At 44.7% G+C, this 26,220-nt stretch overlaps 1 protein-coding gene across 2 annotated transcripts in view; it reads right to left on the bottom strand.

Moving 5' to 3' along the window:
• Window positions 1–21,931: 21,931 nt before the first annotated feature.
• Window positions 21,932–26,220, bottom strand: part of LOC149440824 (uncharacterized) — a 115,084-nt gene continuing 110,795 nt past the window's right edge. For both annotated transcript variants that reach the window (XM_089658045.1, XM_089658044.1), the window contains exons 5-7: window positions 25,116–25,292; window positions 24,049–24,203; window positions 21,932–23,416 (exon numbers count right to left, since the gene is read on the bottom strand). In XM_089658045.1, the coding sequence (XP_089514171.1) occupies window positions 23,183–23,416; window positions 24,049–24,203; window positions 25,116–25,292 (566 nt within the window). In that variant the 3' untranslated portion in view covers window positions 21,932–23,182. The remainder of the gene's footprint in view (window positions 23,417–24,048; window positions 24,204–25,115; window positions 25,293–26,220) is intronic.

Raw genomic sequence — 26,220 nt, 5'->3', positions numbered from 1 at the left:
GCTGCGCGAGTACTATGTGACATAAAAAATTGCACCACCCACCATTTTATTCATTAGGGCATCTGCTTTAAAAAAATATATAATGTTTAGGGGTTAAAATTAATTTCCTATTACAAAAACTGATTTTTTTCAGGTGAACAAAAAGTGTCAGAAATGTCTTGGTCTTTAGGTGGTTAGAAGAGTGAGTGATGTGTGGCATAAACTTCTAATTAGAGATGAGGGAATCGAACTAGGCGAAGTGGAATTCGTTTCGAATATTAGGAAAATATTCGCGACGAATCCGAAAATTAGCATACTTCGGATGCGCGAATCGAAATTTTTCCTAAAATGGCGGCGACATGTGCGGCGACGGAAGGCGCGCAGACAAGGCGCGCTGACCCATAATGCATTCATTCATGACATGTGATCGCATTAGCCAATCAGCAGCCGGCCAGCCAGCACTGTGTAATGGTCGAGCTATAAATGGCGGCCATTTTAGAATTCTCCATTTGCCTCCAGTCATTCAACAGAGGCAGACCTGGCTGTATTGAGGGAGAGAGTTAGGGACACAGAAACGTTACTTAGGGACACAGAAACGTTAGTTAGGGACACAGAAACATTACTTAGGGCCACAGAAACGTTACTTAGGGCCACAGAAACGTTACTTAGGGACACAGAAACGTTACTTAGGGCCACAGAAACGTTACTTAGGGCCACAGAATCGTTACTTAGGGCCACAGAATCGTTACTTAGGGCCACAGAAACGTTACTTAGGGCCACAGAAACGTTACTTAGGGCCACAGAATTGTTACTTAGGGACAGACACAGAATTGTTACTGAGGGACACAGAATTGTTAGTGAGGGACACAGAATTGTTACTGAGGGCCACAGAACCGTTACTTAGGGCCACAGAATCGTTACTTAGGGCCACAGAAACGTTACTTAGGGTCACAGAATTGTTACTTAGGGACAGACACAGAATTGTTACTGAGGGACACAGAATTGTTACTGAGGGCCACAGAACCGTTACTTAGGGCCACAGAACCGTTACTTAGGGCCACAGAAACGTTACTTAGGGACACAGAATTGTTACTCAGGGACAGACACAGAATTGTTATTGAGGGACACAGAACCGTTACTTAGGGCCACAGAAACGTTACTTAGGGACACAGAATTGTTACTCAGGGACAGACACAGAATTGTTACTGAGGGACACAGAATTGTTACTGAGGGACACAGAACCGTTACTTAGGGCCACAGAAACGTTACTTAGGGACACAGAATTGTTACTCAGGGACAGACACAGAATTGTTACTGAGGGACACAGAACCGTTACTTAGGGCCACAGAAACGTTACTTAGGGCCACAGAAACGTTACTTAGGGCTACAGAAACGTTACTTAGGGCCACAGAATCGTTATTTAGGGCCACAGAAACGTTACTTAGGGCCACAGAAACGTTACTTAGGGCCACAGAATTGTTACTTAGGGACAGACACAGAATTGTTACTGAGGGACACAGAATTGTTACTGAGGGCCACAGAACCGTTACTTAGGGCCACAGAAACGTTACTTAGGGCCACAGAATCGTTATTTAGGGCCACAGAAACGTTACTTAGGGCCACAGAATTGTTACTCAGGGACAGACACAGAATTGTTACTGAGGGACACAGAATTGTTACTGAGGGACACAGAAACGTTACTTAGGGCCACAGAAACGTTACTTAGGGCTACAGAAACGTTACTTAGGGCCACAGAACCGTTACTTAGGGCCACAGAAACGTTACTTAGGGACACAGAATTGTTACTCAGGGACACACACAGAATTGTTACTGAGGGACACAGAATTGTTACTGAGGGACACAGAATTGTTACTCAGGGACAGACACAGAATTGTTACTCAGGGACAGACACAGAATTGTTACTCAGGGACAGACACAGAATTGTTACTCAGGGACACAGAACCGTTACTTAGGGCCACAGAAACGTTACTTAGGGACACAGAATTGTTACTCAGGGACAGACACAGAATTGTTACTCAGGGACAGACACAGAATTGTTACTGAGGGACACAGAATTGTTACTGAGGGACACAGAATTGTTACTCAGGGACACAGAATTGTTACTGAGGGACACAGAATTGTTACTCAGGGACAGACACAGAATTGTTACTCAGGGACAGACACAGAATTGTTACTGAGGGACACAGAATTGTTACTGAGGGACACAGAATTGTTACTGAGAGACACAGAATTGTTACTAAGGGACAGACACAGAATTGTTACTCCGGGACAGACACAGAATTGTTACTGAGGGACACAGAATTGTTACTGAGGGACACAGAATTGTTACTGAGGGACACAGAATTGTTACTCAGGGACAGACACAGAATTGTTACTCAGGGACAGACACAGAATTGTTACTCAGGGACACAGAATTGTTACTGAGGGACACAGAATTGTTACTGAGGGACACAGAATTGTTACTCAGGGACAGACACAGAATTGTTACTCAGGGACAGACACAGAATTGTTACTGAGGGACACAGAATTGTTACTGAGGGACACAAAATTGTTACTGAGGGACACAGAATTGTTACTCAGGGACAGACACAGAATTGTTACTCAGGGACAGACACAGAATTGTTACTGAGGGACACAGAATTGTTACTGAGGGACACAGAATTGTTACTCAGGGACAGACACAGAATTGTTACTCAGGGACAGACACAGAATTGTTACTGAGGGACACAGAATTGTTACTGAGGGACACAGAATTGTTACTGAGGGACACAGAATTGTTACTGAGGGACAGACACAGAATTGTTACTCAGGGACAGACACAGAATTGTTACTCAGGGACAGACACAGAATTGTTACTGAGGGACACAGAATTGTTACTGAGGGACACAGAATTGTTACTCAGGGACACAGAATTGTTACTGAGGGACACAGAATTGTTACTGAGGGACACAGAATTGTTACTCAGGGACAGACACAGAATTGTTACTCAGGGACAGACACAGAATTGTTACTCAGGGACACAGAATTGTTACTGAGGGACACAGAATTGTTACTGAGGGACACAGAATTGTTACTCAGGGACACAGAATTGTTACTGAGGGACACAGAATTGTTACTGAGGGACACAGAATTGTTACTCAGGGACAGACACAGAATTGTTACTCAGGGACAGACACAGAATTGTTACTGAGGGACACAGAATTGTTACTCAGGGACACAGAATTGTTACTGAGGGACACAGAATTGTTACTGAGGGACACAGAATTGTTACTCAGGGACACAGAATTGTTACTGAGGGACACAGAATTGTTACTGAGGGACACAGAATTGTTACTCAGGGACAGACACAGAATTGTTACTGAGGGACACAGAATTGTTACTGAGGGACACAGAATTGTTACTGAGGGACACAGAATTGTTACTCAGGGACACAGAATTGTTACTGAGGGACACAGAATTGTTACTGAGGGAAACAGAATTGTTACTCAGGGACAGACACAGAATTGTTACTCAGGGACAGACACAGAATTGTTACTGAGGGACACAGAATTGTTACTGAGGGACACAGAATTGTTACTGAGGGACACAGAATTGTTACTCAGGGGCACAGAATTGTTACTCAGGGACAGACACAGAATTGTTACTCAGGGACACAGAATCGTTTAATTAAAGAGTATGTCAGACAACATGCAGAGGAGTGGCAGAGGAGGCAATGTTTTAGGAGCAAGCAGACGTTGCAGCAGAGGAAGGGGTCGAGGCAGCACTAGTCGCAGCCAGAGGCCATTGCTCCCGGTGTCATCCAGCGGTCGTGTCTCCACCGACAACCCTGCCGTCATCGATTGGTTGGCTCGGTCGTCTTCCTCTTCCCAGGTCACCTCTGACACCTACAGCCAACGGTCGGTGGGTACGTCAGACACAACCGTTAGTTGGCATGGCCCGGGAGCAAGCCCACTAAAATCACGTGTCCTCGACCTGCCCCTGTCCTTTGGTGTTCCCTCACCAAGCGAAGTATCGCATGCTGTGGGCTCAGCCCCACTGTACAGTGAGGAAGAGCTAACAGAGGGCGGTCAGGAACGGGGGGAGACATCCGCCTCTTCAGCAGCCAGGCGAAGAAGTAGTGGCGAGGAGAGTGGCTCGGTAGCCGGTCTAGAGACAGGTCTGTCTCCTGACCCACACGCAGCCGAAGGGGCTAGTAGTGAGGCGGAGACCCTAATTGATGATGATGAGGCTGATCGCACTTGGCAGCCTCGTCGTCATCAGGCTATTGCTTCCGCATCATCAGGAGAAGAAGGTGGCAGCTTGGCAGCGAGCAAAACAGTCGGTGGGTTGCCCAGGAGGCAGCAGGGTCGCAGCAGTGTCAGTGGAGGCAAACGGCCACGGAGTAGAGCACCAGCTCCACTGCAGCCTACCACCACGGCCAGTAGTGGTGCCGGTGTGCATGGAGGAAGTAGCAGTCAGCCAGTGAGGAGTAGCGGGGGCAAAGTTTCCTACTCGGTGGTGTGGCAATTTTTCCTCAAGCCGCCCGAGGAAGTAAACGTAGCAGTATGTCGACTATGTGGCCAGAAAGTCAAGCGTGGCCAGGGGGCCCATGTTGGGACTACAGCGTTGCGTCAGCATATGCAGCGTCGCCATTTGGTGGCCTGGGAAAACCGTGATAAAGATACGGCGGTTCTGCCTGCCCCAGCCCCCGCTCCATCACCCGCTCCGTTACTTGCTCCGTCACCCGACGTCAAACGCCCTCTATCAGCCAGTCAAGGCTCCAACACCTCTGCTGAGGGGAGTTGTCGCTCGTTGGCATCTTCCGCTCGTTCAGATGCTCCTTCTCCTGCTACTCCTCTTCACGGATTCCGTCAGCAGTCTTTCTTGGAATCCGTTTCCAAGAGACAACAGTTTGCGAGCACGCACCCGACGGTGCAAAAGCTGAACGTCCTCCTGTCCAAGTTGCTGGTGCTGCAGTCCCTCCCTTTCCAAGTGGTGGACTCAGCACCTTTCCGAGAAATGATGGCTTGTGCCGCGCTGCGGTGGAGAGTGCCAAGCCGTCATTTCTTCGCCAAAAAGGCAGTGCCAGCCCTGCATTCACATGTAGAAGAGATGGTGGGCCAGTCTTTGAGCATTTCGGTCTCTGCCAAAGTGCACGGCAGCGCCGATGTGTGGAGCTGTAACTACGGTCAGGGACAGTACGTGTCATTTACGGCCCACTGGGTGAACGTGGTGCCGTCACAGCCGCACCAGCAACTTGGACAGGTCACGCCGCTTTTGCCTCCACGTTTGCACGTCCTTGGTCCACAAAAGATGTCCGCCTCTACCACCTCTTCTTCCTTCGTGTCCTCAGCCGCCACCCCCGTGCCAAGTCCCATTACCCGACCGGCATATCACATGTGCAGGGCGCAACGGTGTCACGCTGTGCTGCACCTGGTATGCCTTGGCGAACGTAGTCACACAGGGGAGGAACTTCTCAGTGTAATGAACAGAGAAATCGACAGATGGCTGTCTCCGCGCAAACTGAAAATCGGAACCATGTTGACCGACAACGGAAAGAACATGGTGTCTGCTCTGCGTCAAGGAAGGTTGTGCCATGCGCCATGCATGGCTCACGTGTTCAATCTGGTTGTCAAGCGGTTCCTAAAATCCACCATCCCACTGCAAGACATCCTTAAAATGTCACGTAAACTTTGCATGCATTTCAGCCATTCCTACACCGCAAAGCACACCCTCCTTGAGCTGCAGCGGCAGAACGGAATTCCACAGCATCGCCTGATCTGCGACGTTGCAACAAGGTGGAATTCAACCCTACACATGTTAGACCGCCTTTACGAACAGCAAAAGGTCATCACCGATTTCCTGATGTTACAAGCGGATAAAGGTACTCCCCTGTGTAACTTCGATGTCAGCCATTGGCAGCTCATGCGTGACACCTGCCGCTTGCTCAGGCCCTTTGAGGAGGCCACTCTATTCGTGATTCGGCAGGACTATGGGATGAACGACGTCATTCCTCTGTTGCACGTCCTGGAACAAATGCTGTTAACAATGGCTGGTCAGGGTGCGGTAGACGTGGCGCACAGATCGCAACGCCACATGACCCCTGTGGGGGCAGGACAGGAAGAAGAGGAGGAGGTAGAGGAGGACATTTGTGCTCAGGAATTATTGAGTGAAATGGGTGGTTTTTCCACTCAGCGGACAGGAGTGGAGGAGCAGGAGCATCTGGTAGAGGAGGAGGAGGAGACAGAGGACCCAGACGCACCGTGGCAGTATGCTGTGGAGATGGAGGCAGGGAGTCCCTCGCATTCCTTGGCACAAATGGCCCATAGCATGCTCGCTTGCTTGCGTAGCGACAGCCGAATAATAACCATCAGACAGAGGGATGACTTTTGGCTGTCCACCTTGTTGGACCCTCGCTACCGTTCAAAAATGGTGGCCTTTTTCACACCTGCTGAGAGGGAGGCCAAAATAATGTACTATAAAAACCACCTATGTAGTCAGTTGGTCTCTGCCTTTGTGCGCCAACGTCCATCCTCAGACACTGTGGGCCCTGTGCGCTCACGTTCCGCTGCCATGGCAGCAGGGGAGGGGTGGGGTGGTAGGAGCAGTGGCAGCTCCACCAGCAGCGGCTGCCTCAGTCTGCAGTCGATGATGAGTAGCTTTCTTCACCAGCGCAGTGAGGAAACTACTAACCAGCCGCAGCAGCAGCAGCATCAGGTGGACCTGGAGCAGGACCTCAAACAACAGGCTTGGGCCTACTTGGACAGCACCCTGCCAACCGAGGTAGACAATCCCCTTGACTACTGGGCAACGAAACTTGACCTTTGGCCCCAACTAGCTGAATTTGCCCTTGAAAGGCTGTCATGCCCGGCCAGTAGCGTGGCATCGGAGCGCGTGTTTAGTGCGGCAGGAGGTATTGTAACTCCGCGGAGGACACGACTGTCCACCCAAAGTGTGGAGAGACTCACGTTTGTGAAAATGAATCAGGCGTGGATTAGTCTGGATTTCAAACCACCAGTTCCTGACACAACTGACTAAATCCGCCATGAATCATGCCCCAAACATGTGCCACTTTCAGGTCTCCTCACACTGCTGGTGTGTTCCATTTTTTGTCATAGGGTGCTGGCAGATTACGGGCCTCCCATAGCTGCTGCCAGGCCCCTAATCTGCCATGGGCCCCTGTACCGCCTCCTTATGCTGCTGCCAGGTCCACAGTGTCTCATGGGTCCCTGTTCGGCCTCCCATTGCTGCTGTCTCCATCGCCACACTCTGCCATGTGCCACTTTCAGGTCTCCTCACACTGCTGGTGTGTTCCATTTTTTGTCATAGGGTGCTGGCAGATTACGGGCCTCCCATAGCTGCTGCCAGGCCCCTAATCTGCCATGGGCCCCTGTACCGCCTCCTCATGCTGCTGCCAGGTCCACAGTGTCTCATGGGTCCCTGTACGGCCTCCCATTGCTGCTGTCTCCATCGCCACACTCTGCCATGTGCCACTTTCAGGTCTCCTCACACTGCTGGTGGGTTCCATTTTTTGTCATAGGGTGCTGGCAGATTACGGGCCTCCCATAGCTGCTGCCAGGCCCCTAATCTGCCATGGGCCCCTGTACCGCCTCCTCATGCTGCTGCCAAGTCCACAGTGTCTCATGCCATGTGCCACTTTCAGGTCTCCTCACACTGCTGGTGTGTTCCATTTTTTGTCATAGGGTGCTGGCAGATTACGGGCCTCCCATAGCTGCTGCCAGGCCCCTAATCTGCCATGGGCCCCTGTACCGCCTCCTCATGCTGCTGCCAGGTCCACAGTGTCTCATGGGTCCCTGTACGGCCTCCCATTGCTGCTGTCTCCATCGCCACACTCTGCCATGTGCCACTTTCAGGTCTCCTCACACACTGCTGGTGTGTTCCATTTTTTGTCATAGGGTGCTGGTAGATTACGGGCCTCCCATAGCTGCTGCCAGGCCCCTAATCTGCCATGGGCCCCTGTACCGCCTCCTTATGCTGCTGCCAGGTCCACAGTGTCTCATGCCATGTGCCACTTTCAGGTCTCCTCACACTGCTGGTGTGTTCCATTTTTTGTCATAGGGTGCTGGCAGATTACGGGCCTCCCATAGCTGCTGCCAGGCCCCTAATCTGCCATGGGCCCCTGTACCGCCTCCTCATGCTGCTGCCAGGTCCACAGTGTCTCATGGGTCCCTGTACGGCCTCCCATTGCTGCTGTCTCCATCGCCACACTCTGCCATGTGCCACTTTCAGGTCTCCTCACACTGCTGGTGTGTTCCATTTTTTGTCATAGGGTGCTGGCAGATTATGGGCCTCCCATAGCTGCTGCCAGGCCCCTAATCTGCCATGGGCCCCTGTACCGCCTCCTCATGCTGTTGCCAGGTCCACAGTGTCTCATGCTATGTGCCACTTTCAGGTCTCTTCACACTGCTGGTGTGTTCCATTTTTTGTCATAGGGTGCTGGCAGATTACGGGCCTCCCATAGCTGCTGCCAGGCCCCTAATCTGCCATGGGCCCCTGTACCGCCTCCTCATGATGCTGCCAGGTCCACAGTGTCTCATGGGTCCCTGTACGGCCTCCCATTGCTGCTGTCTCCATCGCCACACTCTGCCATGTGCCACTTTCAGGTCTCCTCACACTGCTGGTGTGTTCCATTTTTTGTCATAGGGTGCTGGCAGATTACGGGCCTCCCATAGCTGCTGCCAGGCCCCTAATCTGCCATGGGCCCCTGTACCGCCTCCTCATGCTGCTGCCAGGTCCAGAGTCTCTCATGGGTCCCTGTACGGCCTCCCATTGCTGCTGCCAGGAGGCAGCAGGGTCGCAGCAGAGTCAGTGGAGGCAAACGGCCACGGAGTAGAGCACCAGCTCCACTGCAGCCTACCACCACGGCCAGTAGTGGTGCCGGTTTGCACGGAGGAAGTAGCAGTCAGCCAGTGAGGAGTAGCGGGGGCAAAGTTTCCTACTCGGCGGTGTGGCAATTTTTCGTCAAGCCGCCCGAGGAAGTAAACGTAGCCGTATGTCGACTATGTGGCCAGAAAGTCAAGCGTGGCCAGGGGGCCCATGTTGGGACTACAGCGTTGCGGCAGCATATGCAGCGTCGCCATTCGGTGGCCTGGGAAAACCGTGATAAAGATACGGCGGTTCTGCCTGCCCCAGCCCAGGGTTCCATTTTGTCATAGGGTGCTGGCAGATTACGGGCCTCCCATTGCTGCTGCCAGGCCTTAATCTGCCATGGGCCCCTGTACCGCCTCCTCATGCTGCTGCCAGGTCCACAGTGTCTCATGGGTCCCTGTACTGCCTCCCATTGCTGCTGTCTCCATCACCACACTCTGCCATGTGCCACTTTCAGGTCTCCTCACACTGCTGGTGGGTTCCATTTTTTGTCATAGGGTGCTGGCAGATTACGGGCCTCCCATTGCTGCTGCCAGGCCCGTAATCTGCCATGGGCCCCAGTACCGCCTCCTCATGCTGCTGCCAGGTCCACAGTCTCTCATGGGTCCCTATACGGCCTCCCATTGCTGCTGTCTCCATCGCCACACTCTGCCATGTGCCACTTTCAGGTCTCCTCACACTGCTGGTGGGTTCCATTTTTTGTCATAGGGTGATGGCAGATTACGGGCCTCCCATTGCTGCTGCCAGGCCCGTAATCTGCCATGGGCCCCCGTACCGACTCCTCATGCTGCTGCCAGGCCCGTAATCTGTCATGGGCCCCTGTTGTCGCTTGTTGGCATATTCCGCTCGTTCAGATGCTCCTTCTCCTGCTACTCCTCTTCACGGATTCCGTCAGCAGTCTTTCTTGGAATCCGTTTCCAAGAGACAACAGTTTGCGAGCACGCACCTGACGGTGCAGAAGCTGAACATCCTCCTGTCCAAGTTGCTGCTGCCAGGCTCGTAAGCTGTCATGCGCCCCTGTACCGCCTCCTCATGCTGCTGCCAGGTCCAGAGTGTGTCATGGGCCCCCGTACCGACTCCTCATGCTGCTGCCAGGCCCGTAATCTGTCATGGGCCCCTGTACCGCCTCCTCATGCTGCTGCCAGGTCCAGAGTGTGTCATGGGTCCCTGTACGGCCTCCCATTGCTGCTGCCAGGCCCGTAATCTGCCATGGGCCCCCGTACCAACTCCTCATGCTGCTGCCAGGCTTGTAATCTGTCATGGGCCCCTGTACCGCCTCCTCATGCTGCTGCCAGGTCCAGAGTGTGTCATGGGTCCCTGTACGGCCTCCCATTGCTGCTGCCAGGCCCGTAATCTGCCATGGGCCCCCGTACCAACTCCTCATGCTGCTGCCAGGCCCGTAATCTGTCATGGGCCCCTGTACCGCCTCCTCATGCTGCTGCCAGGTCCAGAGTGTGTCATGGGTCCCTGTACGGCCTCCCATTGCTGCTGTCTCCATCGCCACACTCTGCCATGTGCCACTTTCAGGTCTCCTCATACTGCTGGTGGGTTCCATTTTGTCATAGGGTGCTGTATGGCCTCCCATTGCTGCTGCCTCCACCGCCACACTGTGGCTCCACACTCTGGTTTTGGCCCCGTGACTGCCCAAATGAGTGAAGTGTGCGGTGATTCTAAGATCGACGGCACTCATCTGCATGTCATACTGACTGACAGTATTATTTCTCTTCCCCAGCAGACTCCAAGGGCATTTAAATTAAAGGTACAGTGTTCTGCACTAATATAAAGGCTCTCTGAAGCCTAGAAACACCCTTTTATAAGTTAAATTCGCAGCGAATATATTCGACTTGAATCGAAATTTTTTCACGAATTCGCCGAATCAGTCGAATCGAATTTTTGAATAATTCGCTCATCTCTACTTCTAATGCTGGGCATAAAATGCCCCCACCCCCCAAAATGACCTCTTTTTGGAAAGTAGACACCCTAAACTATTTGCTGAGAGGCATGTTGAATCAATAGAAGAATTAATTTTTTAACCACAAGTTTTTGGAAAATGACAAAAAAAGAAAATGTTTTACAAAAAATTGTCATTTAAATAATTTATTGCTCACACATGCCATGGATATATGTGGCATTGTGAGATGGGGAAACAGCTTTCATTGAACACTGATTGAAGTAAATTAAAAACGTTCTGACTGACATTCTGCAGTTTAGCCACAAGATATCACTGTTTTTTCTAACACAGCCTCAGACTGCATAGAGATTTCTATATTCATGAAGAGGTGGGGTTTTACACTTGGAGAGTGAACAGGAAAAGGAGATGAGAGCAGCCATGCTTGAGAGAGAGAAAGGGGGCTGTGTGATCTGAGAATCCTATGACATCCAGATGTGAGGACAGCCCTCCGCTAACCCTGTTCAAAGAAAGGAAGATTGCTTCCAGGAAGCTGATGGGAAGCTGAGGAACTAAGCAATCAATATACTGTGATATTGCATGCTTAGTGGAGAGACAGTTGTTCTGTTCAGAGTCACCAGCGGATGCAAAGCAGACCCGGGTCGGTAAGATCGTACATGCACCTCATTTCAGTGTTGGCGCCTATAGGACTGAGACAGGCCTATAGTTAGTTAGTTAGAGTCTCTGTGTCAGGTCACAAGTGTTGTTACTGATCATTGGAAGGACTCCACAACTTAAAGTGACATTTCACATTGGAGAACTGATAAAATCCTACAAACTCAAGCCAGACTGGTGTTTTGCTCAGAAGGAATACTCAGACGCGTGCTACAGGACCAGTTATGGGAGGGAGAATACTGTAGATTTGTGTAAGATTGTAAGCTGTTGTGCTGCACCGCAGGCTAGCCCATACCATACCTCCATACACTGATTCTTGTTCTTTTAGGGTAATAACAGGTAAGATGTGGCAGCTTAGTTGTGCCCGCCAGTAGGTAAATTACTACACTTTCTACCTTCATCCACCAGAAGGTGCCGTGCTGTGCAGCACAAGGGTCTCAGCCTTTGGGCTGAGTGTATGTAAATTTATTGTATATTCCAGCATTTGTGGTTTTGTTTATTTGCCACATCTAAGTAAAATTCTGTTGTGACAAAAGCTGGTGTTGGGGTTGCTTTCCTCGTTCGTGACTTCACTGTATCCTGGGGAGCCCACCCCGGTACACGGCTTACAGCATTACTCCCCAAAATACATTCTGCTACTTCTCCTGAGTAGGGGGGGGTACCACATGTGATCTGCAAAACACTCACCATGTTTGTTTTTAAATTCCTTGGAGTGTCTACTTTCCAAAAAGGGGTCATTTGGGGACTGGGGGTGTTTGGTGCTATCCTGGCATTTCAGGGCCTCCGAAACTTTGATAGGTAGTGAGGAAGTGAAATGAGGAAGTTACGCACCTTCAGGCTTTCAAAGTGGTCATTGGATTTCAGGCTCCTGTATGTGGCTAGGCTCCCAAAAAGTCTCACACATGTGGTATCCCTATACTCAGTAAAAGTAGCAGAATGTAGTTTGGGGTTTAATTCCACATATACCCATGGCTTTTGTGAGCAATATATCATTTAAGTGACAACTTTGTGTAAAAAAAACAAAAACAAAACTGTTTTTGTCATTTTCCAAAAACTTGTGGAAAAAAATAAATCGTCCATGGAGTCAATATGCCTCTCAGCAAATAGCTTAGGGTGTCTACTTTCGGAAAAGGGGTCATTTTGGGGTGTTTATACTATCCTGGTATTTTAGCACCTCAAGAAATGTGATAGGCAGTCAGAAAGTAAAAGCTGTTGAAATTTCAAATTATCTATACCATAGTTTGTAGATGCACTAACTTTCACACAAAGCAATCAATATACACTTATTGGGATTTTTTACCAAAAACATGTAGCAGAATACATTTTGGCCTAAATTTATAACGAAATTCGAGTTTTTTAAATATTTTTTTATGACAGAAATGAGAAAATATAGTTTGTTTTCAACATTTTTGTGATTTTTTTGTTTATAGCGCAAAAAATATAAAGCACACAGGTGATCAAATACCACTGAAAGAAAGCTCTATTTGTGTGAAAGAAAGGACATAAATTTTGTTTGGGCACAGCTTTGCATGACCTCGCAATTGTCAGTTAAACTAGTGCAAAAAATGAAATAAATTCCATTATCTATACCATAGTTTGTAGACGCTAGAACTTTCACACAAAGCAATCAATATATACTTATTGGGATTTTTTTTACCAAAAACATGTAGCAGAATACATTTTGGCCTAAATTTATGACTAACTTTGAGTTTACTATATATTTTTGATAGCCAAAAATAAAAAATATTGTTTTTTTTCAAAATTTTCGGTATTTTTTTGTTTATAGTGCGAAAAATAAAAAGCGCACAGGTGATTAAATGCCACCTAAAGAAAGCTCTATTTGTGTGAAAAAAAGGACATAAATTTAATTTATGTACCGTATTGCATGACCGCGCAATTGTCAGTTAAATTATTGCAGAGCTGTACAGCAAATAATGGAGTAAATTGCAGTATCTATACCATAGATTGTAGATGCTATAACTTTCACACACAGCAATCAATATACATTTATTGAGATTTTTTTTACCAAAAATATGTAGCAGAATACATGTTTAAATTTATGACTAACTTTGCGTTAGTCATAAAAACAAAAATAGTGTTTTTTTTCAAAATTTTTTGTCTTTTTTTGTGTATAGCGCAAAGCATAAAAAGTGCACAGGTGATAAAATTCCACCAAAAGAAAGCTCTATTTATGTGAAAAAAAATTAAATTTAAATTTAATTTGGGTACAGCATTGCATGACCTCGCAATTATCAGTTGAAATAGTGCAGCACCGAACAGCAAAAAAGGCATGGTCAGGAAGGGGGGTAAATCCTCAGGAGGACAAGTGGTTAATTCATAAAAGCTTTGTTGTTATTGTGATCACATAGCAATCACCAGATCACTAGGTCCTGAACCAGCATTCTCATTCCACTGTGGAGGAGGAAGATTTGCTAGGGCGTGCAGCTCCCCCTCTGTGTTGGTAAAGCACCAGCGACATACGGGTACGTCGCTGGTCCTGTAGCTGTGACCCGCTGCAGTACATTGCAGGCGGGCGATCTTACAGTGGTTAAAGACCAAAAATAGGAATAAAAACAGTAACTTGCAACAAGAAACAAGTAAATGCTTTGTGTGCAAGAAACTAGGCCTATTTCAAAGTAGATTGCAAAATCTGGAAAGCTAGAATGCAAAAACAAACTAAACTACAAAAGATCAAAAGTGTGAAGGAAGAGTCTGTTGTTTCTTCAGATAATGAATATGTTTTCTAATCCAAAAGTTGCAGCTCATCTTTGCATGCATGGTTTGTTGATTCAGTAGCTATGAGTCACATGACAAATGACACAAATTTCTTTATTCACTTTGACCAGAGTAAAACAAAACAGTTTAGAAAACCATCTCCCATTTCCTCTGATTCCATTATTTACCAATTAGCTGTGGTGATTTTTTCTAAGATGTTTTTTGAAAGACACCCTATGTAAGTGTCCTGTATGTCCCTGCCTTTGAAACTAATCTTTTTTCAGTGAAGAAGCTCACAAAACAAGGCAATGATGAAGGGAAATGTATGTCCTTTTTGTCTGTCATTTTGTTTTCCCCCTCCATTTTATATTTTGTACTCCATGTTGATTAATTGCTTTATATTATACCCAGAATGAGTTAATGAAAATATGCTGTGTCAGTTATGTGTTACAGAACTGTGCTCACACATTCTTTTGTTTTTTATCTTAGCTTAGCCTTGGTAGAGGCAGGGAAAGTATCCAGTTATTTCTTTGTACTAACAGCATCTGTTTCTGCTATGATATAGTTAAAAGTCAATTACTTCTGTCCCATGGGAAAATAACTGTTGGTTACTTGTAACCGATTCAAGGTTTGAGAAGCCTAATTTGTTCACGTACACAGCCTTGCCAAGTATCCAGTAAAATTCTATTCTATGAATCTCTGTTACAATTTATCATATATAAGGAGGAATATTATGAATAAAGATTAGACTGTTCTTTGGAAGCTGGTGTGCATGTGTGGATTTCTTTCTTGCAGAGAACAGTCTCTTGGGCCCAACCGGGGGGCGGAACCTACCAGTGGTCATTAGAGGCACAAATCCCTTTCAGATTGGGGGCTCGTCCCAGGATCGGAGAGTCATCCTATCCGGTAAGTATTTGATTTATATTTTATGATATTTACCGTGACTAGGCTCTGGCTGAGTTCCGATGCCCACATACTTTGGAAGTATGTTTTAATGAAAGGGTATAGTGTAAAAGATTGCCGACCGGCATACGTACTTTTGGGAAGTACTTTAAGGACATTGAATGTGCAGAAAATGTGTATGTACTTTTGGCAAGTACTTTAAGGACATTGGATGTCCAGAAAATGTGTATGTACTTTTGGCAAGTACTTTAAGGACATTGGATGTCCAGAAAATGTGTATGTACTTTTGGGAAGTACTTTGAGGACATTGGATGTCCAGAAAATAATGTATATGTACTTTTGGGAAGTTCTTTAAGGACATTGGATGTCCAGGGACATTGGTTGTCCAGGAAATAAGAAAATATTGACACTGGTGGGTTTGGGCTGCCAAAATTCTGTTGCTTATCTTTCTGTCGTGTAAAGTATAAGATAGTTTGTTGTGTGACACCGATGTCTAGGTGGTAAGTGTATGGACCGATAGTTACGGATTAAAATGTTTTGCAAATGATTTGTCCTGAATGTGTATGCGGACTATTTTTTAGTCATTGTATTCCTGGAGGTTACCTTGTGAGTAAGGTAGAAAAAGTATATAAACATAAGTTAGGAAAAGGACTCTTTTTTTATCAAGGTAGTCCTAACATACAGATAGAAAGGGTAAATTTACATTGTCCAGTAGAATTTCAAGTGGGACTCACAGTAGAAGAAGTTAAAAGACAGGTTAGAGACAAAGGATATTATTATATAGAGTGTCCTTTTCAGGGTATAGAGTAGGAAAACTTTTGTGTATTCTCTCTCTCTCTGTCTTTCTATATTCTTTGTGATAAGAGTGATAATTGGTCACAGATTACTCGACCCGAAAAGGTACATATGTGACTAGATTCACATTTTGGGAAGACACATCTGAATTGAAACTTCAGGTGGCAGTCGAGTACTGTGAATCACTTTCACTTTTCTTTTCTTCTGAATCTGTAAAATCTTTTAGAATAGACAGAATGGGACAAGTTAAGAGTAAAAATACACAGACAGAATGGGACAAGTTAAGAGTAAAATTACACCTTGTCCCGAACAAGGGGAGACATACAAAGATTTTGTAGCACAGATTTGTGGGACTAATTATTATTTCATAAATCCATGGGTGGATAATTTAGCAGGATGGACTGAAGCAATGGGCAGTTCAAGTTCGTTCCAGAGAACAAGAGATAATGACACCTTTCATATGGATATGATAAAAGGCCCTAGCCCCGGACCGGCAGGTAGAACCAGACACAAGGTGGTGACACAGACAAAGCAATATCCATTTCTCACTGTAGGAGACACGCTAATAATCAAGTGTTTGGAAGTAGAGGATATTGACCGTATCACTAAACACTGTCCCAAGCCCACTACTACACCGGGGGGGACATTGGCATATTTAAAGAAGGCATGTAAAGACAGGAATTTCACACAGGAAGACATTAGACATTATTGACTCACTGGTTGATACCACCCGGTGGTGCCTGATGTGCCATCTCTTCTTACAGCCTTACCGTCTGATGCTGAATGGTTTTTAGTAATAGACTTAGCAAATGCATTTTTAGCGTCCCTGTTGACGCAGAGACACAGCCCATTTTTGGTTTCTGTTTTCGGAACCGCCAGATAACCTGGTGTAAAATGCCTCAGGGTTTTGTAGATTTCCCTGTAGTCTACTCAATTGTCCTCCAGGCCACTCTGAGGGAGTGGACAGCGGACTATGGGTCAGTCCTGCTGCAGTACGTGGATGTGTCCTCCTCTACAGTTTCACAAAGGGGGCCGGCCTGGGGGATGGGGAGAGTTTGTTGAAATGTCTTTTTGAGGGTGGACACAAAGGGGTTTATTTACTAAAGCTGGAGAGTCCAAAATCAGACTCCCTTCTGCATAGAAACTAATCAGCTTCTAACCTCAGCTTGTTCAATGAATCTTTGGCAATGAAACCTGGAAGCTGATTGGTTTCTATGCAGAAGGGAGTCTGATTTTGGACTCTCCAGCTTTAGTAAATAAACCCCAAAGTGTCAAAGAAAAAATTGCAATGGTGTAAAGCAAGTGTTGAATATCTGGGTTTTGTGCTCACAAAGGGAAAAAGGAAAGTCAATCCAAAGAGAGCTGCGGCTCTCCTGAATCTTGCCAGCCAACAGACCAAGAAAGACGTGCTCTCCTTTCTTGGAGCCATTGGTTACTGCCGCCAGTGGATACCTGACTATTCCTACTATGACAACTTGTTAAGACAAGCCACAACCCAGGAAATGTCAGAAATTGTTAAATGGTCAGATGCCATGGTTGATGCATATGTGTATTTGAAAAATGCAATGGTAACTGCCCCAGGCCTCGGCCTCCCTGACTATGTTAAAATGTTTCATGTGTATGTAAGGGACAATTATAAGACCATGGCCGGTGTCCTCGCCCAGGAACATGGAGGCAGACTTTGCCCTGTAGTTTTTTTCTCAAAAGTGGTGCCAGTTCAGGTCCAAGGCATGCCTGCGTGTCTCAAAGCGTTAGCATCTTGCGCTATGGCTGTGGAGATGTCTATGTCATTCACCTTAGGACACCCAACGACATTACACACTACACATAATGTAGCTGTTTTGCTAAAAAATATACACACTCAGCACATGTCCTCCCAGAGGCTGAGCGGATATGAGGTCATTCTTTTGTCCAACCCTAATCTCACCATCAAATATGCATCAGCCACCTCAGGGCCTGCTCCCATTCTTAATGCTCTGTTAGGATTAAAGGGGGAGGATTTACTAAAAGATGAGAAAGGCCTCTTTCTCAAAGAGGGGAAGCAATGCATCCCTGCAGCTAGTGCTCCCCTGTTAATAGAACAAAACCATGGAGTAGGACACAGGGGCTGGCAAAACACCTGTGAAGTTTTATTACAAGATTTTTACATTGCTGGTCTCCCCAAATTAGTGAAGGCTTTTGTATCCAGATGCATTGTTTGTATCCGTAACAATGCAAACATACCAAATAAGTCTAAACATGAGCATCTTCAATACTCTACCACTCCTTTTACACACCTTCAAGTTGATTTTACACACATGCCAAAGACAGAAAAGAAACAAGAATATCTTTTGGTGATTTTAAATGTGTTTTCTAGGTAGATAGACGCTTTCAAGACTACAAAGGAAGATGCCCAGACAGTTATCCGTATTTTCACACAAGAAATCACCTAGATGGGGGTGTTTGTTATAAATCAGCTCAGACAATAGCCCAGCTTTTGTATTTAAAGTATGTCAGGCCCTGGTAAAAGCCCTTAGGATAGAATGGAAATTTCACATTCTTTATTATCCACAAAGTTCAGGGATAGTAGAAAGAATGAACAGGACCATAAAGGATAGACTAAGGAAAGCAACTGGGGGCACTTTTGCAAATTGGACAAAGATGCTCCCCGTTATCCTTGCAGAGATCAGAATGACACCTAGCAAAACCACAATATATTCACCTTTTGAAACTCTAATAAAAAGACCATTCCCTACCCCCTGGGCTAGATCACCTTTAACCCTAGGGGCATGAGATTTGGATCAGATTTGAGAACAGTATGTCCATAAATTGATTGAAACTTTAGATATGGTTGAAAGAAATGTTGCTCGCACCTCTCTTTCTGATTCACAGTTACCAACGCACCCATTTCAGGTTGGGGATCACGTGATGGTTAAACAATTAGCCCAGGACAGAAGGCCAGATATCCTTTCGAACCAGAGACCAGAGTGATAGCAGTCACCAGAACCGCAGTCTTAGTAGAAGGACAACAAGCCTGGATCCATGCCAGCCGGGTGAAAAGAGTCAAGGTGGCCAAAGACACAGGCACAGGAGAGGACCAGGAAAAGGTGCTGCCTATTAAAGGAGGTGAAGCAGGTGATACAAAACCTCGAAGAGTGAGTGAAGTCGGTAACAAAGTCTCTCAAAATAATCAAGGTGAACATTCTATTAGCCAAGGACTCTGGCAAACTATGGATTCTGCTGGGACTGATTACATTTTTAGTGTTTACCCCAATATGGACAGTGACTAACTGCATATACTCCCCAGAAGACCTTGGCGCTGTTCAGGTCATATGTGGCTACAAGGAGAACCAGAATATCTCAGAAAATACACACACGGTTCACAACAACGATAATATTACCTCAGAAAACGCACACCCAATACACTCTAGGACCAAAAGAGAAACCAATATACCAGCACAGAAACCACAGGTTGCTATTACCAGAGATGGGAAGTTTACTACATTGTGGTTCGACTCTCCTAACACCCATGTTGCTACCTTTTCCTTCACCTATGGAGACCTCACAGATAGAGGAGATGAAGAGAGTAGCAGGAAAAGGGTGCACAAGAGGCAGGGAATAGGTTACATCTGTGTAACTGATGATTATTGGGGGAGTAACTGTGATTATTGGGGAGCAGTGGGATGGAACATAGGAACTGACTAGGGATACAAACCTGACACGGCCATAAATAAGAAGGACAAGAACGGAAAATCCCTCATAAATAGAACGACTCTTACCAAGCCCAATGCCAAATATATGCTTACCATAGAAAACCCCAGCCCTAGTGATTCGGGAATGTATATATTTGGGTTATGCTGGGGAGGGGGTATATCGGGAACAAGGGGCAATTTAAGATACAAGACATGCATAATAACAATGATTACAATCCCCTGAAGCCACACATCAGTACTTTTAAGGATTTGATTGCCATTGCTGATCCTTCTTTCGAAGATACCATGGCAGCGGAGATGGGATTTTTAGATGTAAATCTTTGGTTAGAATGGATGAGGTACAGTGCCCTGCAGCACAAGTCTAATTGTTACTGTATGTCTGTGGAGCAGCCAGGCCCCATGTGGGAACAGTGCCACTAAACCTTCCTGAAGATGTTGAAGAATGTTTCCTAAGTCTTTTTACAGGAACACATAACAAAAATGCTTCCTGTGAAGCATGGAAAGCAAAGTATCCCATAGTCACTAAAACCCCCAAACCCGGGGAAGGTTTGCAAATATACCCCGGAAATTACATTTGTTACAAAGGAATAGCGCATAAAAGAAGTTTGGCAAATTTTACAAAAGGTTTTTATCACACATACAGCAATATTGTATCTAGGCTTTTACAGAATCAGACACAATTTTTAGGTGATATCTGCTGGATTTGTGGTGATGGTAAGATCAGGTCTAGATTGGAGAAGGAGTGGTCTGGTGAGTGTGTTTTGGCCAAAGCTATTATGCCCCTGCATATCTTTAGTGAAATTCCCTCTGAGATCCCTGGAGATATAGCAGGAGGCACCCAGAGGCACAAGAGGGAGGCCCCGATGGGTAGTTTTGACCCACATGTTTATATAGACGCCATAGGGGTTCCAAGAGGGGTCCCGGATGAGTTTAAAGCCAGGGACCAGGTCAAAGCAGGTTTTGAGTCAATTATTCAAACCATCACCATCAACAAAAATGTTGATTGGATAAATTATATATATTACAATCAGCAGAGGTTTGTCAACTACACCAGGGATGCATTGAAGGGGATAGCGGAACAGTTGCAGGCTGACTCCGCCATGACCTTCCAAAATCGTATGGCCTTAGATATGATGCTTGCAGAAAAGGGTGGTGTGTGTGCAGTGGTAAAAAGAACCGGTACTTGCTGTACCTACATCCCAGACAACACTGGGCCAAATGGTAAGGTCACTATGGCTATAAAAAAACTGATCTGTCGGAAGAGTTGAAAAGGAATTCAGGGATCACTGACCCATGGGATCAATATTTCGGGTGGCTCAAGGGATGGAAGCAGGTGCTAGCACAAATAGGGGTGATTATTGTAGTCACCCTGATACTCATAGCCTTGATAGTATGCTGTGTAATTCCCTGTATAAAGAGGCTTATGAACAAAGGTATAGATACAGTATGACTATATATGAGGAAGAGATCCAAGAACAAACTGCCCTATTGAATCCAAAGCCTAAAGAGTATCACAGCTATCTAGCAAAATACAAGGAAACGTTGCAAAGAAACTGTGTGATATAAGTATATGCAAAGGAAAAATCATATATGTAAATAATGATTTAAGAGGGAATTGAAGGGAAATGTATGTCCTTTTTGTCTGTCATTTTGTTTCCCCCCTCCATTTTATATTTTGTACTCCATGTTGATTAATTGTTTTATATTATACTTAGAATCAGTTAATGAAAATATGCTGTGTCAGATATGTTTTAATTGGAGCCTCTGGAAATGGATGGTGCTGACAGAGGCTGCAATTGTGGTCCATTGCTGTTGTGCGTACTCTTCCTCCTAACTTCAAGATGGGGGCACCCTCTGGAAATTGAAGGTGCTAACAGAGGCTGCAAATGTGGTCCATTACCGTTAGGCCTGAGGCAGGTATGTGGTGGACTCCTGGGAATGCTGGTAAGGCCAGGACAGAGACTCCTCGGGTGACCTTTAAAGGGGTGAGGTATGGGAATTCCACCCAGTACAATGGGTACCCTATGGGGTCCATGCTCATAGCATATCAATAGGTCTTAGGAACTACCATAAGTCTGGGACAAGAATGGGATAAACGTGTTCTCCCCCACCACATAGCAATTAAACACATGGAAGACATGCAGCATAGCACATGGATCCCATTGCTTTTTAAAAAGTTATCATAATTTGTAAATTTTGAGGCTGGTGCTTCGTCCTATATTTTGCTTTGTAAGTCACTTAATTGTGAGCACATTACAGCCCTGTGCTTGGCATGCATGCATTTAACATGAAAAATGATCTTTGATGCTCAGCCTACTTTAACGGTTGTGCAACAAATTTCCAAAAGCTAAAAATAACAATAGCAGGTTTGCATAAAAATATTCATTACAATGCGAAGTCTTTAAATTTATTTATTCATTAACTTAAATGACTGAAAACAGCAAACTGCAAGTAATAAATATATGATTGACAACACAAAATGTGAATAAATACATATAATCAAACAATCAATAGGAATTTACCAGTTTGACTTTCCAATACAAATTAAATTACATGAGCTAAAAGGTATAGAAGACTGCACTGTCCATCATTTTGCTCTGATATAAATGACCTTTTTAGAGAGAAGTGCAGGCTGACAGAAGAGAAACCATTGTCATGTTATAAAATGTATGCAGTCGGGATACATAATTGTATACTGCAAATCTAGGTTACACAGGAAATTAAAGGGGAACCTTGGGCAAAGGCAAATTAATTATTCTATATGTCATAAGAGCAACTGGGTCTGAATTTTGTTTTTGAATTCACTGGCACAAATCTATTGATCAACTTTAGACTGCAGCCCAAGGTAACCAAATTATCTGCTTGTGACACAAGGGCTTGGTGCATGGTTGGGTAACATTTTCTAATATTATTCCTGCATACTATGTCAACTGGGGTAAATTAGTCAAACCCAACATCCATGCTGGTGATTAGCACCTAAGCTGGAAACTGGAATTGATAGAAATTTTAAACTTCAGAGAAATACCAAGTAAATGTAACGTACTAGTCTGCAAGTCTACTGATGTTTCTTGTCTTGATTAAAGTTTTCCTTAGCGGTTAGAGATCCAGAAAGTTCACTAAACTGACAATTGTCACCTACTGCATTTGGATACTGTGCTTATGATTTTATATATCATACCTCCATCTGACTTTCCTGTACACCCAATGCTGGATAATAGCAATGTTTGTAAGGGAGATAACCACTTTCTTGTAACACTTTAAAAATCCATTGTTTCACTTATATGGTGCAGTACCCTATGAAAAGTCTCCAACACAAGTATATTGTGATTTTAATAACCATTCATGTTTATTTTTATCATTCTGAGAGTCTAATCACTGGTAAATTGTAGAGTACATAACAGGAAAGTTGCATCAGATGAACTAGGTAAAATGAACACATAAAACAGTATTTGCAAAGTGTTTTAAATAAACAGTAGTTCAAAAATGGCTGCACATATTTGACCAGTTTAGGTGTAATAATTCTGATGCTAGAAAATAATAAGAACCATCATTAATGGTGTCCTGCATAAATTGAGGTCTTAACAGTGACCGTTGTAATAATTTGATTTTATTTAAAAACAAAGTTGCTGTTGTTACGTATTTGATGTTAACATGCTTTTGCAGCACAGCACTCTAAACAACGGCAGCATTTTGCACACATGGAGCAGTTCAAACAACTGCTGCACTGGCAACACTTGAAGCACTGAAGGCAACTGCAGCTCTCAAGGCAGCTGCAGCTCTCAAGGCAACTGCAGCACTGTAAGCACTGGCAGGATTGTAGGCACTGGGAGTCCTCTGAGCAGGGGCAGCAACTAAAACACTTGAAAAGTTCAGCAAAACACTGTAAGAAAACATGAAAAACAAATGTTAGTCGAGGATTTAGACTTCCTGGCAGGATCAACAGGCATTTTTTTAGCTTACTGAAAAAATATAACAACATTCTTTCAATTGTATAGAAATTAAATAAATAAGTTACTTATTTAGGATTTACAGATGTTAAGCCCCATTCATATGCTCATTAAACTAAAAAAAAAGGATCTGATCGTATTTATTATGATACTATAAATATAATAGTGTTATTATTCAATTGTCCATCTTGTTTACATATGTAGTTTATTTATAATGAGGTCTATTCACCTAAATTAATTTCCCTCACTTTTCACAATTTGCTGTTAATATTTGTTGGGTACTTTTAAATCTGGCTGCTAATTCCTGCATCTTTTGAGTGTTTGTTTTAGTGTAGTAACTGTTAATAAGTTACTGTTTTTGGTGAACATTATGATAACTAACATTTAGGATGAACACAAGGAAAAAATCAAGTGGTGGTTAGTCTTTTATTTTTTATAGGTGAATAATTATAAATTAGGTGAATGATTAGTTGGTAAATATACAGCTAAATTGACATTTGACCCCTCCCCCCTTTGTAGCCCTAATTTACTGAAATGTTAATTTTAATAATAAATATTCACTTACTGAATTCTTGCAGCAAATGCAAGACAGCACAGCGCCAATGACCCCGAGTCCAATAAAGATCCACTGAATGATCAAGATTGAGAAGACAAAGTAATACATGCCATGATGACATCCTTGCTCTGTTGGTCGATAAATCCTGAACACCCAGACACTGCCTACAAGAATAAAAATTTTTTAACAGTCCATTAAGTCATGCAATATATGATCTGGGGATGGCTTAACAGGAGTCTAGCAAAGATTACTTTGACATATTATTTATTTACAGTTCTGGATATACTGACAGTAATGCATTTTCTTTAACAAAACTTTTTCAGTTATAACCAACATTTATCCAAACTGATGTGAGCTGGACATTTTATTACTTGTTGTTCCATATTTAATTTTTTTTCACTTAAGACATATACAAATATAACTGTTTCCTCTAGCATCTGTATTTCAGGCAATCAGATATATTTGTACAGAGACCCCCCATTCATCCAAATACAAATGGCCAATACAAACCCATTTGAAAAAATACTTACAGTCCAGCTTCTGATGCTCCTAGAAGGTGACATCACTTTACCACCAAGGAGAGCTGGGTGCTCAGAATTGCTGGATTTTGTTTTAGCTTAATGGTCCTGAACCTGCAAACTAGGACAATGTATCCTATACCTAGGGTTTGCGTAATCCACACAATGCATAAATAGCATGAATTAGCTAATGCTACCTTTACATCCAGATGGATGCATAACAGCACCCAGAGTGATGATCATGGGAACTCTTTTGGCTGGAGTCCTTAGGGAGTTTCATGAGTTAATACAACAACTGGCTTGTGCTTGTGTAGGCATTGGAAACATAAATGATGATACTGCATTATGCTATGTTTCATGTTTTTATGTAGCATTATAAACCGCGGAGTCAGGAATAAAGCCAAAGGTTGCCATAATTAACGAGCACTTTAGATATTATATTCGTCTTTTTCAGTTTGCCACATGGATTTGTACTGAAATTTGAGGTGGTAGTTGTGTATGTGTGTGTATACAAAGATTACATTTTCCTGTTTTTAGAAACATTAAACATGTCCTTACCTGCAATAAACCAGGCAAACACAAAAAGGCCAACTAGAATGGCAAGGATTTTTCCGAGAGTGGGGCAGAAGCAGTTCAATGGTAATATAATCCAGTATGCAAAGCTGAAGGCTCCCGCAACAATCATAAATATTGGGATATATGGTGACTGTGGACAACCGTATCTATGTATGGCACCTACAGGTGATAAAAGGAACACACATTTTTCAGATTTATTACCATAAATACCACAATTCATTGCAGAAAATACACTATATTGCTAAAAGTATTGGGGCGACTGCCTTTACAAACACATGAACTTTAATGACACCCCAGTCTTAGTTCATAGGGTTTAATATTGAGTTGGCTCACCCTTTGCTGCTATAACAGCTTCAACTCTTCTGGGAAGGCTGTCCACAAAGTTTTGGTGTCTATGGGAATGTTTGACCATCCTTCCAGAAGCACATTTGTGAGGTCAGGCACTGATGTCAGATGAGAAGGCCTGGCTTGCTGTCTCCACTCAAATTCATCATAGGTGTTCTGTTGGGTTGCGGTCAGGACTCTGTGCAGACCAGTAAAGTTCCTCGACCCCAAACTCGCTCATCCATATCTTTATGGACCTTGCTTTGTGCACTGGTATGCAGTCATGTTGGAACAGGAAAGGGCCATCCCCAAATTGTCCCTTAAAGTTGGGAGCATGAAATTGTACAAAATGTCTTGGTATGCTGATGCCTTAAGAGTTCCCTTCACTGGAACTAAGGGGCCAAGCCCAACCCCTGATAAACAAATCTACACCATAATCCCCCCTCCACCAAATTTTACACTTGGCACAATGCTTTCAGGCAAGTACTGCTCTCCTGGTAACCACCAAACCCAGACGCCTCCATCAGATTGCCAGACAGAGAAGTGTGATTCGTCACTCCAGAGAACACATTTCCACTGTTCTAGAGTCCGGTGATGGCGTGCTCTACTACCACTGCATCCGACGCTTTGCATTGCGCTTGGTGAGGGAAAGCTTGGATTCAGCTCCTTGGCCATGGAAACCCATTTCATGACGTTCTCTATGCATTGTTGTTGTACTAATCTGAAGGCCACATGAAGTTTGGAGGCCTTTAGCTATTGACTC

The sequence above is a fragment of the Staurois parvus genome, unplaced genomic scaffold (genome assembly GCF_062004578.1).
Source record: "Staurois parvus isolate SC_StPar_1 unplaced genomic scaffold, SC_StPar_1.0 ptg001051l, whole genome shotgun sequence".
Lineage (NCBI taxonomy): Eukaryota > Metazoa > Chordata > Amphibia > Anura > Ranidae > Staurois > Staurois parvus.
The sequence above is the reverse complement of the archived record's forward strand: the minus strand, read 5'-3'. Positions and strand labels throughout refer to the sequence as shown.